The sequence below is a fragment of the Paramisgurnus dabryanus genome, chromosome 10 (assembly GCF_030506205.2).
Source record: "Paramisgurnus dabryanus chromosome 10, PD_genome_1.1, whole genome shotgun sequence".
Lineage (NCBI taxonomy): Eukaryota > Metazoa > Chordata > Actinopteri > Cypriniformes > Cobitidae > Paramisgurnus > Paramisgurnus dabryanus.
Genome location: NC_133346.1, coordinates 39,397,053 through 39,411,490, shown reverse-complemented (window position 1 = coordinate 39,411,490; position 14,438 = coordinate 39,397,053). Strand labels below are relative to the sequence as shown.

Genomic DNA, 14,438 nt, shown 5'->3' with positions numbered 1-14,438 from the left:
TAATAATGATTAAAGTGTTTGCTTAGAAGTAGTATTGCAGTAAAAGATTTAATATGTGTTTATCTATCTAAAGAAGTTAATGTGTGCCTTATTCATATAACCAATTTTACGAATAATGAAATTATGTCATGATATTGAAATATGTTATACATAATAATCACTTTCATCTTACAGCTTATGTTTTTTATAAATGAATGTTTTATTAATGATTTGTTTTTAAGAAAGCATTATAACATGCTATGTGAAGTGGAGGAGTACTGGGGAGAAAGTGACGGACTGCATGGCTCTCAGGGATGAGAGGAGAACAGTTTGTTTCTTCTTTGTCTGTGTGTGTGATAGGCAACCCCCTCAGGAATGTGGTGATGGAATCTGATAAGGAGAATAGCCAGCTGGGGGAGGAGGATTCTGAAGAAAGAACGGCGATAAATACTCATGTTTTTGTTCTGAGCTGTGAGTTTGTCAAATCCTGCTGTAGGATTTGGGACACTCCAGCATGCTATAACTTTTTCATATCTGATCAATAAATATTCAATTTAGATATTTGTGTCTTTCTCCATTGATGAACATGCTTTGGACGCCTTAAAGTCCAACAATTCCCATCCTTACTAGGGCCCCCAAATATCTTGAAACGGCCCTGACTGGAAGCAGTGCAATTGAGAGAAAAGCTATGAAATAAAGATAATAGACTATTTTGGGATTTATTTAATACATATACATGGAAAATATATTAAAATATAAATCTGTGATTCAGATAGTGTTTAGGGCAACAGAGAAGGCTTTGCTGGCCCTCACGGCCCACCACTGCTTAAAATACATCATTGCCCTTTGTTTTGCCTCAAAATGCAGACAAGTAATGTTTTTAGTAAGGCATGTTTGTAAAAACTAGTTATATTTTCTAATTAAACTAAGGCCTAGTCCTTTCTTAAGCTAATTCCTGTCTGGGAAACCACCCCATTATTTTCTAAATAATAAAATGCAGAATTAAATGCAGTGAAATGGCCCCAAGCCAGTTTAAGTTTGAGACCCCTGATCTAAAAGCATAAGAAACAAAGTATCCCCAGAGATAAAAATCGTTAATAACTTTTACATAATGGGTCATTTTATATGTCTATGGATTTTCATCTATGTAATGAAAATGGGCCTCCTAGAAAGAAAGAAACGTGGGCTGATTAGTCCTAGATGCAGTAACAATATCTTTGACTTTTTTAATTTCACCTCTTGGTACTGACATGATCAAGACAGTAATGATCTGATAAATCAATTACAGTAAACTCTGAAGGCCAATTTTGTGTTATGCCTTGCTATTGAAAATGGGGTCTTAAGGGTCTTGTTAACACCTATATGCTGCATCCAAAAATAATCCACCAAAGCATCGTTAAAAGTGTGAAACAAACTCACATGGAGGGAGATTGACAGACTGATGCAATAGTTGCTCTTCATGCAGGTCAGTGTCATGTCTTGCACGGTCATGTTGTTCAGTTAGCCAACAATTTTACACAGTTGGCAGACGCTTTTATTCAAAGCGACTTACAGTGCAGTACAGTGTACATTATACATCATTATCAGTATGTGCGTCTTAGTTTGAACAGAGCAATCCCAGCAGTATAAATGTGACATAGTTAAAAATTAAGAGAATGCCTTCATTACCAATACATTGAACAATCTGTTTATTTTTTCCCATGAAGATAGGATGTCTCTTAAAAAAAACATTTAATATTTATTAAAATTTTTGTTTGTGTGTTAATAAAGATGAAACAACGTTATGGATCTCAGTATGGTTAAAAACTGGATAAAAACATTTCATAGGTTGACATTTGGATAAACTGAACTATACATTTATTAGTAATATGGCAAAGCATTCTCCCAAATGTAAGCGTCATAGTTTGTGTTAAACCCATCATTGACTGTTTTAAACAATGCTAGTAAATCCAAAACCTTAATTATTATAATGAACAAGTCCAATAGCAGTTATGCTGTTTTAAAAATTTTGGATAGATTTAGGATGTGTTTAACTGACGTTCTAAACCAGGGGTAAAATATAGCATAGATGAGAGGATTTAGACCTGAATTAATATACACCATCCATAATATAAAATAGGCTATTACAGAAGTCATTCTTGTGATTGGTGTTAAAGTTAAACTATAATAGGGAATCCAGCAAAACAGATAAACCGTCACAATGATTCCTAATGTCAGAGCGGCTTTGCTCTCAGATTTCCTCCTCACTGAACCTTCTGTTAGATGTTTTCCACTCCTCATCAGAGAGTTTATAACTTTAACCTGTTGATATGCAACATAAAAGATTCTTAAATATAAAGTTATAATGATGATACAAGGAAGCAGGAAAGACAGGAACAGGTCAGTGATTATCAGTGCAAAAGTAGGCATAATAATACATTCTCCATAACATGTGTATCTACTTTGTGAGATAATCATAACAATTGAAATGGAATAAACTAAAGAGCAGAACCAGGAAACACAGATAATAATAATTGTTCTAGTCGTTGTTATTTTCTGTGGGTACAGTAGAGGGTGACAAACAGCCAAATAACGGTCAACAGCTATTAAAACTAAATTACTCAGAGATGTAGAAACAAGCAATCCCAAGATAAATATAAACAGTCTACAGATAGTGTCACCAAAGTACCAACATGTTTCGATCAACCTAATCGCCTCCAAGGGCATGACAATAAGTCCTAAGAACAGGTCGGCCACAGCCAGAGAAAGAATGAGCATGTTGGTTGGAGTGTGAAGCTTCTTGAAGTGAGAGATGGAGATGATCACCAGCAGATTCAGAAACACAGTCCATACTGACATCAATGAAAAGAACACATACATAATATTGTATTCAAATGTGGAGCGTTTTGTTTTGATGCATGAAGAGTTAATGGCAGGAAAGCAGTATTGAGTCTCATGATCTTCTGTCTCATAGCCCATGAGTAAAGTCTCCTCCTGTTAAGAGTTTGATCTGATCCTCCTTACTGTTCTTTCATTTATATAGTATCTGAATCAAACTGGCCAACCCATTCACCACCCACTTTGATGCAACATTGTTTTTCATTGGATATTATGTTGCCTTTTTGTCACATTTTCCTTTTTAGATGTTTGTAAATGATGAACTCAGATCCAAAGTCATGTAATTGCATCTGTCATGTTTTCTTGTAAAATAGCTTTTTTGTCAAGGATCAGGATGAGAACCTAAACGCAGATGATGAGGGGTTAAATAAGAGACACTTTAATTGACAGAACAAGAAAACAAAGGCCTACGTGGGGGCAAACAACATTAAAACAGGGCAACAATACTAAGACAGATTAAACACTAAACTTGACTTGGCACAATATGGGGTGGTTTCGCGGACAGGGATTAGCTTAAGACAGGACTAGGCCTTAGTTTAATTAGGAAATATAACTAGTTTTAACAAACATACCTTACTAAAAATATCACTTGTGTGCATTTTGAGGCAAAACAAAGGGCACTGATGTATTTTAAGATATGTCAGTGTAAGTTGTTTTCAGTTTGTAAAGCTCTTAGGGTGCTTTCACATATACACTGTTTAGGTCGGCCCAAATGACGTGTCGCTCCGAGTACGGTTAAAACGTGGGAGTGGTCATGAGATGGTAAGAGCTGTCAGAGACCAATGACAGCGCTGACCGTTGTCACATGGTGAACGGTGCGGCATTTCGAGTACTGTAAAAAAAATATGTGAACATGGACCGCACGAACTGAAAAATGATACAATGTATTTTGGTGCGCTCCAAGGCCGCACCACGGTGCGCACCAACATATGTGAGAACACTCTTATATTTTTTTTAGTCTAGGACTAGTCTAATCCCTGTCCAGGAAACTGCCCCTATATAACACTAGACTGGAACACACAACAGTACCAAATGATTCTGCACAGGTCTAAGTAGGGCTGGGCCGGTTTGGATTTTTTTTTACCGCGGTCGGTAATCAACAAATTCCCGCGGTTTTGCGGTTTATTGGCAAGACAATGAGTTAAATAACATGCATGATTTATTTATCTTTAATACAAAACACGTGCAAATGACTTAAGCAACATGTAAAGTGAATTTTATTTCCTTCCACATTTCTTCAATTTCAACATTCAACAACTTGAACAATTAGTATTATCAGTTAAAAAAAATGTTAACGCATTGTGCGTGTCCACACGTGCCTACAGACATTTCACCACTTTTCTATCCTTAATTTGTGAATAGCCTGTACTGACGCAAATTATTGCTCTCCTGATGGTCTGGTAAAATAAACATTTGTATGAGAAATCACTTGTACTGCATATGTGTCTGTGCTTGAGTATAGCTGGGAAGCTGCACGGAGATGCGTGTGTGTGTGTGCAAGATGACGCGGTCTGTCTGTCTCGCGCGCGCCCGGGCAGTCCACCTCTGTTGCGCGTGCTTGGACAGACCGCTTCTGTCCTCGACCCATACCATAAACATCTGTCTTTTTCCACAAACAGAGAAAGAAGACGCAAAAGCAAAACTTTTTGAAATGTGTCCTGCTTTAGAAATGGTCACTGTTGTAGGCTAGATCAGAGGTCCCCAACCACCGGGTCGCGACCCAGTACTGGGTCGTGGACAGGTTGCCACCGGGTCACAAGAACGTCCCGAAAAAATGTGTATAATAGCCACATAATAGCTTAATCGGGTATTTTGTATTGTAAGAGCCGACTTCAAATAACATCAATCATTTCCACTTTTGAACAGACCCGCGCTCTCTCTCTTTTTCTCCGCCTCTCTCTCTCTCTACCAGCGGATCAGCGATCACATTGCTGTCATTAGAGTTTGAGCATACAGTACTTTTAAAACACAATCGATTAAAGAATTGCGGAGGTATGACTTTATGAATAATTTGCAAATGTACGTTGCAATGATGTACATATGCGGAGACGTTCAAATGTGTGACAGCGCAAATGACTGAGAAGTAATTATTTTATTCTTCTTTAAAACAACTTCAGAATTATCCATCGATCGTAGCACCATGATCAAAATAAACTATTAGGCTAATAATATTTTAACGGCTACACTTTTAACTTAAATTTGAAAGGAACCTAAACTTGTCAATCATGATTAATCATGCTAAACGATCTGCGCCCAGCCGCAATTCTTCTGGCATCTCTCCTCCTTCACTGCATTTTTCTTCTGTTCTGTTACTTGGAATTGGGTCTCGAGCCCGACCAAGATTCGAGCTGCCTTCTAGAACAGCAAGCCAAGTTCGTTTAGGTTCCATTAATTATTAAGACTAAATGGGCAGGCAAACTAGTAAAAACAATGAAAGTAAAAAACAATCCGCCAAAATATGGTTTTACACGTCTATAGAAAATATACTATAGCCTAAATAAAGCAATTATTAATTTTCCTAATGCATGGTTGTTATTTTTACTTCCGTAAAAGGAGGATTCTCAGCACGTTTGAACAGCAACTCTACTTTAAACGAGTGACAGACAACGTCACCTGTATTTCTACTCAATGACAATTTAATATTAAAATCATATCAGTTAATGTTCAGTTAACAAGTTGCGGTTGTTAACAAGCTGCGTGTATAACATCCGCACATAACACACAGGTGCAGGCCAATGTTTCAAGTTTTTTTTTTTTTTGCGGTTATGACGGTGAGGAGCTCAGACCCGCGGCATGGGTCACGTGACCGCGGTATGGCGGTAATCCGGTTACCGCCCCAGGCCTAGGTCTAAGGAAACAATGACATTAAATAAGAAAAACTAAACAAGGTAACGAGAGGGAACAGGTGATGGGAATGAACTAATCAGGGCCTGTGTAATGAACAGCCGACCACGCGCCAAATGTGGGTGGATTTTGCAATTGTCAGGTAACACTGTCAATCTACCAGCCACATTGGCGTGTAGCCAATGCGAATCAATGTATAAACAACCCACTCCCGACCGACGTTTTCAATCATTGCGTCCGCAATTGTTTAAAATAGGTAATTGGCATCTTAATTTCAAACGACCTGACCGTCAGCGGCCCGAATATCATCAAAAATATTTGATGAGGCACTTCTCTGACTACGTTTGGATGTGCTGGTAAGTATTAAACTGTTGGTGAGATGGGATGAGAATGCAATGCTGACATTGGCTACAGTATAAATCACAGAACATACATTTTGCGAATAGTGTAATGACAAACAACGTATGTGGGGTGTTAATGTGCGCAGTTGGGAATTCCTCCTCCGTCTGTGTGTGCGCGTGCTGGTTTAAGGGCACTCAATAGTATTTTGCAAATTATTAAATGTAAATAATGACATAATTTTTGTGTGAACTAACCCTTTAAATAAGAACATTTTTTAAAATCCAGGACAACTTCAAGATTTTCCAGGACAATTTATTTTTTTCATTCATTTTCCATGTGTTTTTCATCACTGGAAAATTCATTCAATTTCCAGGAATTCCAGGTTTTCCAGGACGCGTGGGAACCCTGACATAAAAACAAAATGATCTTCACAGTGTTCTTTTTTCTAATAAAAACATTTGTTTATGTTTTAAGTGTATGTATAGACAGTCAAAAACCAGTCTGTGCTTATTTGGTCTTAAAGAGACAGTAACCTCAATTTACCTACTTAAGTCTGTGTCATTAATGTTATTCAAACAACCTAAGACAATGAGAAAATCACTTTTGTATTATATTTAATTCATACAATAAAGACAGTGTTATCATTCACTATTCAGGTAAAGAAAAAAAACTGGCTGGTAAAAGTCACTGTGACAGATGGATTTCTAAAAAAAGCGATCGAGAAGATTATTTTCAACCAGAAAAGTTTGGAGGCTACAGTGCTTTTCAGCAATTTAGCTACGAACGGTAGATTTGAAATAGGACGGTAAATAGATCAAACTGAGGGGTCGAGATTTCTTAAGAATAGAGGTAACTCCAGCAGTTTTTAGAGGTAGAGGAAATGAAGCAGAGCAGGGGCGTCGCTAGACCCCTTTTACTGGGGCACGTGCCCCAGTGTAAATCTTTTGTGCCGCAGTGTAAATCTCAAGTTTAAATTTTAGCAGTTATCTAGTGTATTCATTTACAAAGATAATCGCGGTAAACGGATCTATATGCAATGTAGTTATGTTTGTTACAATGCAGTGTGTTTTTTTATGCAGTTATGTAAGTCACGCTTGTAAAAGCACCGCAGCAGTCACACTGACGCGTGCACGCACAGACGTATACAAAAGTCCAGGTGGCGCCACGCGATTGAAATCGCTTATCAAAACACGACGAAACTAAAGTATTTTTCTATATAATAATGATAATCTTATTTTGACTCAATCACTATTGGCTCGTTTAGCCTATATAGACATGAATGTTTTGTGCAAAGCAGGGAAAGAGAAGCAGAAAGGAGAGATGATGAGTTTAAGGGAGGTAAGACAATCTACATCCTCACCCAGTCAGGTCTCAAACATTAGAGGAAAAAATCACAGGAAACCCTCTGTCAAGTCTATTAAAATGCATTGTTGCTGAGAAAATCAACACATGTATGTGATATACTGTTCTGTATTTTCAGATATGAAATTAATATTTAGGTCACTAGCTTTAGGACACTCCATAAACAGTTAGCAGTAACTACGACTGAGATTATTTTAGTAGCAGTCATAAAATGACTTGAAATATTGTTATTGTAAAAATGTTCTTTTAAAAAGTTATTAATCATTGTAATAATTGTATAATGTAAAATGCCAATTTGAAAATAAAATATTTCTCTGCTGACATTATTTCCAAATATGTTAATAATGTTAAGTATAAGAAGATGATACTTTAATAATAATATTTTTAAATAGGCAACATGTTTATCTTTCAGATAACATTTTGCAGTGTAGGAATAGTGAGTTAAGCAAAGAAGTGTTGCACACAGCAGGCTTTCAAAAACATCTGAAAAAAAGGGGGCCTGTGCCCCAGTAGAGCTTTATGTCTAGCAACGCCCCTGAAGCAGAGGTAAGTGATGTATTGATAAAGTGAGAGATAGGTGCAGAGATGAAAGAATGGCAAAGTTTCAGGATAGAAGTAGGAGCAGGATCAAGATGACATGAAGAGTTGGATTTTATAATTAAAGGTAGGGTAACAGATTTGATCCTGAAACATTTTTTGTTATGCTGGTTAAAAGTCTCCTCACATCCTGATAGCAATCACTGTGTTAAGTTGTTTAAATGTATTTGTAAAAATTTATGTCATCTGTGAAAGGCGTAGGACCAAAAAATGTTCAACAAATCATAGATTTCGGTCCGAACGGACATTTCCGTTTTTGTCCCTCATACGTAAGCATACGTCATCGGCGCGTCCACGTGCGCTCACCTCCTGGTGTCTGTAAACAGTGAGAACAGCAAACTTTTCTGCTGAATTGACAACCAACACAGGAGGCACACAATAAAAGACATATTTTATAACAACAACAGCAAAAGCTGCCTGGATCAGCAAGAGCAAAAACCCAAATTAACATCGGTAACTTTACTGCATTACCACGAGATGAAACAGCTGCAGGAGGCAAAGGGTCTGAAAGGGTCGTTGCACTGTTTATTTTGGTAAGGTAGGTACGCGATATGTTTGTATTGAGATGGATTCAGATATTCTACTTTGATGAAACATTGTGTTGCTTATGAAATTTGTGTTCGTTTACGGATTACCGTAACGATATAGTTACTACATCTACACAACCGAATGTGTGCTTAAACTAATTCTGATGTAAACCAGTTGTTTGGTTATTTTGGAAGTGTTATTCAACTTTGTACTGCAAAGTTTCTCACTGCTGAATGAGACATGAGACGTGACCGTCTGATCTGTGCGTATTAGTGTTTGGAAAGAGGCTTGACTTTGGATGGCGATTTGACTTGAGGGTGGGATCGGGATTTCATTGCTAGGCGGCTACCGTTAGCATTTTTCAAAATGTGTTACCCTACCTTTAACTTAGAGACAGAAGATGGGGTTGTCAGAGAAAAGCTGGACATATTTTGACTGGATAGATTTGGTGGATGGTTGAGCATTGTATCAGCAGAGAAGCATTGGTGGACGGCATCTGTTTCAAAGAAACAATAGAGCTACAGAATGATTCAGTATCAAAAGCTTTCAGATTGCGGTATGAAATAACAGTTTTAAGGCATTTCTTATATATAGGCAGACTTAAACTAAAATCAAGGAGTTTAATGATCAGAGATACCAGTGTCAGAGAAAGAAATAGAACAGCTATCAGACATTGATGTACAAATCAGATCAAGAGTATGGCTGCGAGTATGTGTAGTAAAATGAACATGCTGAGTCAAATTAAAACATTCAAAAACTGACATTAATTGATTAGTGTTAGAACAAACAGTATCATAATGAATATTAAAGTCACCAAGCAGGACAATGGGAAGTGACAATGAGCATGCAAGGGTTAAGAGAATGGTGTGGTTAGGGTTAGGGTTATGTGACTATATGAAACACGCTGGAAGCAGATGCAGGAAAAATGTAAATAGATTTATTTTTGAGGCTGACAAACACAGAAACAATACAATGTCCAGATGATGGTAATGGTGATTGAAGGACTACGGTGGTAAGCGGGTGATGGTGGTTGTAGTGGTCGTTGGTGGAGTGGGTCTGTAGTGAAGGTAATCCAAAGAGCGAAGACCGGAACATCCAACACGAAGACGACACAATAACAATCCACACATGCTGTACAAACAATCCAGAACGAAACAGAGACCAAACAATGAGCAAGGATCTGGCAGGGAACAGAGAGCAGAGTGAGTATATATGGAAGGCATGTAATGATGAGTGAGACAATCAACACAGGTGTAGGGAATCGTGATAACAAGCACATGACATCACAGGTGAGTAAACACCATACACAAGACACGAAGGAAACTACCGTGACAGGTTAGGTTGCATTTTGCGGAAAAGTCTCAGGGACACGTACCTCAAGGAGAGGAAGAAGGAGACGGAGAAGAGGAGTGGGTCAGCAGCAGGGTCGGGGAAGAAGTGGAAGTACTCCCAGATTTTAAGAATCGGCGAGGCCCAGGTCATGCAGTACAACCACCCCAGGGACCAGGGGGACACTGAAACAGGTGAGTTTTCAAATAAGGCCAATTTACAAGGCATATATGGTGTTAATGTTTACAGATGCAGAGTATAATCTAATCTCTAATGGGGCGGACTAGTCCTAGACTAAATGAAATGTAAGAGCTGTCCAAACTGAAAACAACGTGCACTGACATATCTTAAAATACTTCAGTGCCCTTTGTTTTGCATCAAAATGCACACAAGTAATGTTTTTAGTAAGGCATGTTTGTTAAAACTAGTTATATTTCCTCATTACATGGCGTAGTCCTGGTTTAAGCTAATCCCTGTCCGGGAAACCACCCCTATGAGTATTGTTATCAACGTGTTGTATTAACTTTTAAAATTGTCTTGACAGAGCCAACAGACATCAATGAGGCGGATACAAGATCCCCTGATGCTTCTCCTGTCTCCCCAGTCCCTGGTCCTTCACCCCCTGCTGCTCCACCCACAGTTGTGTGAAAACAACACTTCAACCAATATTTGAACATGCACAACACATCAGTACAGTATCCTCTCATAGCTTTAACATTCACATAAAGTCAAAACAGTTTGTGAATTAGTCTATATTACTAATATTCATTGTATTTCTAAATGCACACTCAATTCTATTGCAATGTATGCCACCAATCAGCTGCATAGATACCTTTTTAAGTACTGCTCATTTGCATGTTTATGTTCCTGATGTTTTTATGTCTGAAGTATAACTTTAAACATGTAAAACAGGTTAAAGCAAGTTCAAAACAATTTCACACTTTTTTTAAGCACTGGATGTGTCACTCACACGGGCAAACATATTATTATCCCAATAACGAAACAATTTTGTTATTTCATTTAATGAAGTTTATTTAACTAAGTTCAGGAGGAGCATGGTCATGTGATCCAACCAATCAGTGCAAAGAGGTGCCTATAAATGGCAGTCCCTCACCTCTGTCCCATGACAGATTTTTTGCAGCATCCCTCCTACACCCCATCACCTCACTCTCATCTAGATTCATTCATCACATTTAAAGAGAGGGGAGTACTCTGGGTTCGGGCTAAAACTCCGAGCTCGGAGCCCTCTCCTCGGACAGCACGCCAAATATGCTTTATCTCATTCCCTATCGATTACATGTTAATGCGAACTCGTGAATTACCTTTCTGTCTTTTCATTGCACTTTGCGTTGTATTTTTCATTTCACAGGACAACAGAGGAGGAGAGCCACCCGGAGGCCCCGTGATGGTCCTTCAGAGGTGGAGCAGACGCTGTTGGAGCTCCTGAGGCGTCCTCCAGCCCCACCACCACCACCAGCATCTGCGGATGAACACTTCCTCCTCAGCCTTCTGCCTTTTCTGCAGTGCATGCTGCCTCATACCAAAGAAATGGTTAAATTTGAAATATACAAATTAGCTATGGAAAACAGCACCATTGTGCTTAATTTGGAAAATTTGGACCCCCACACCCCACAGTAGGCTTTTTTTTAAAGAAACGAGGCAGCAGGCTCTGCAGGAAATGCAGAATGCCCTCCTTCCTCTTCTCCTTCATTTTGTTCCCTGAGACTGTTCCACCTTTCAAGCCAGGTCCTTTTTGTTTCTGTCTCTGCATGTACATAGTTTGTTAATACTTTATTGTTATTATAAGTGATCTCTGTTTTTTAAGTTATTTTAAGAGTTTATATCCAATTAATTTATGTTTGGCCAAAATACATTTATTTAAACTACGACTTCATGCGTGGTGTTATTGTAATGCACAACAACGCAAGTGATTTGTCACATACAAATTCGATTTTGACATATATTACACATTCATTTTGTATTGAATGCTATTAATTCAATAACTACATCTTGATTATATGAAACATTATTATAATGTGAAGACAATGAACACACTAATGTGTCTGGACAGTGTTGTGTAAGGAAAACAAAGAAAACACAGGACATGTTAATTACTTTTGGAGGCTGGCTTTATTTGTCATCCAAACTAAAATAAATGACAGTTTCTTTTCCAGGAATAACCTGAACAAAAACATAGCACAGACTTATAGAATTATTACACATCAAAGGAGGAATGACATTGTTCACCTATGTTACCTATGATTGTGACACTGAACACTTGCAGTCATACATTTCTGAACTACATGAAGTAACAATCCAAGTAACAATAGGGGCCCCTACTATTCTCAAAATATATTAAAGCTCACGTAACACACGCTGTTTCTGCATTTCTGATATTAATCTGGAGTACCTATGGAGTAGTATGACATCCTTTATATCTCTGAAGAGTCTTTAGTTTAATCAGATTTATAAAAGAAAGATTAGCTTTACCGAATCTTTCCGATAACGTACGAAAAAATGAAGAAGGAGGAGTTATAACACGGGAGGAGCGAGTACGAGTCATGCAACACTATACAACACTGTTTTAACTTATGATTAACTACATGTTCGTGTCATTTATATAATATACACGCGCCTATTTCCAACATAAGACTGAAGTCTTACTTACCACGTGTAACTCGTCATCAAACACACACGCAAAACTCCGCTGCTAATCCGGATAATAAACTATATCCATTGTTTCCATAAGGCTGGATGTCTTCTCCTTACATCCAAAAACACACTTCTTGTTGTGCCATTGTTGACTTTTGAAATTAAACAAAGCTGAGTGGCGTGATAAGCTGTTAGCAAGCTCTAGCGTCTCCCGCTGACTGACGGCTGGGCGGGGTTTTCCGGGGGAAGTTTTCCGGCGGAAGCCCATATAAAGAAGTGATACGTATCGAAAACCCCTGAAACGTCAGTTAGAACCGTAATCGAAAAAAATTAGCCGAAACTTGTACGAACCATGGCGAAGTGCATTCGGCACAGAAATACTCTGAAACACGCCCAACTGCATTTTTGACACTTTGCCTACGTTTAGCATGAGGAAACAACTCTATAACTGTGTTAATAAGTCAGAATGCTTGAAATACCATTAAACCCCCCCTTTAATGAACTCTCTAAAATTGTACAGAAATGCAATGTTATTTATACCTCTGACCGTAGTATTAATAATATTCAAGAATTTCTTCAGGTTTATTTTAATCATATTCAAGCTTGGCTCTTCCAACATAATCTTATATTGAATACGAAAAAATCTTATGGTATGCTATTTAAAAAAGTACATCCTGATTTAACTTGGAACCTTTCTATAAAATTAGCGGATGGAAGCTTTCTTCAAAACATTAATACCCTTAAATACCTGGGCTTGTGGGTTGACTCTTAGCTTAACTTTAAACCTCATATTGATTATATAATTAATAAAGTGTATGAATGTATTGGGCAACTCTATCGATCAATAAACTGTTTCACATATGAAATAAGGAAAAGAATAGCGCAGCAGCTCATACTCCCAATAATTGATTATGGAGACATTATCTATCAAAATACAACAGACACAATTTTAAAGCCATTGACAATACTGACAAATTCTCTATGTAGATTTGTATTAAGATGTAACTACTATACCCATCATTTTTTAATGTATCAATCACTGGAATGGTTACAGCCTAAAGAACGTAGGCAGTACCATTGGCTTATGTTTATTTTTAAATGTATCTATAAGGATTTCCCAATTTATATGACTTATACAATCTTAGGAATGTCACATATCCATACTTTAGAGTCCCCAATGTGAAAAGAGAAGTTGGTAAGAAGGCCTTTAGATATAAAGCACCATGTGACTGGAACAGTTTACAGATTCAAATAAGGTCATTAACATCAATTCAATCATTCCAGTCATCTCTTTATGTATATTTATGTTCAATATGCTCCTGTTATTAACAGATGATCATGTGAACTGTGTGGAAGTGTATTGGATGACTATTACACTGATGGTCGTCTAGTGCACTTTTATACAGTTTATATGAACTATTATCTTATTTTTTTTCTCTTAGGTTATTATGCTTAACGTGTGAAGGTTAAAGGGGTCATATCATAGGGCTAAAAAGCACATTACTTTGTGTATTTTGTGTAATACAATGTGTTCGTGTGGTTTATGGTTAACAAAAATCATTATTTTCCACATAACATAAATTTTTTTAGCACCTCTAAGTCCCGCCCATCTGAAACAGGTCGTTTGGTACAAAGCTTATCGTTGTGAGAAAGCGCGGTGTCAACGGGTGTGAACTGCCCAGCAAACATGTCCCATTGGGCCCCAGGTGGGGCCACTGCAGGCAAAAAATTGGGGCCAACAGCGGGCTGCCCCTGTGGGCCCCACTACCGGCGTGAAATGCGGGGCACGTGTGGGCCCCAGTGGGACAGCCCAAAGTGTGGGCTGGGTGTGGGCTTTCCCACTGGGGCCCCATAGTGTGGGGGCCAAACGTGCCCCACATTTCACGCCGGTAGCGGGCCCACAGTGGGACACCCCAAAGTGTGGGCAC

The 14,438-nt window shown here is 38.2% G+C and overlaps 1 protein-coding gene across 1 annotated transcript; it reads right to left on the bottom strand.

The window, feature by feature from the left end:
• Positions 1-1,968: 1,968 nt before the first annotated feature.
• On the bottom strand, positions 1,969-2,937 carry LOC135745294 (trace amine-associated receptor 13c-like). The gene has a single exon (XM_065263599.2). The coding sequence runs from the start codon at positions 2,935-2,937 to the stop codon at positions 1,969-1,971; it is 969 nt and encodes a 322-aa protein (XP_065119671.2).
• Positions 2,938-14,438: the final 11,501 nt, after the last annotated feature.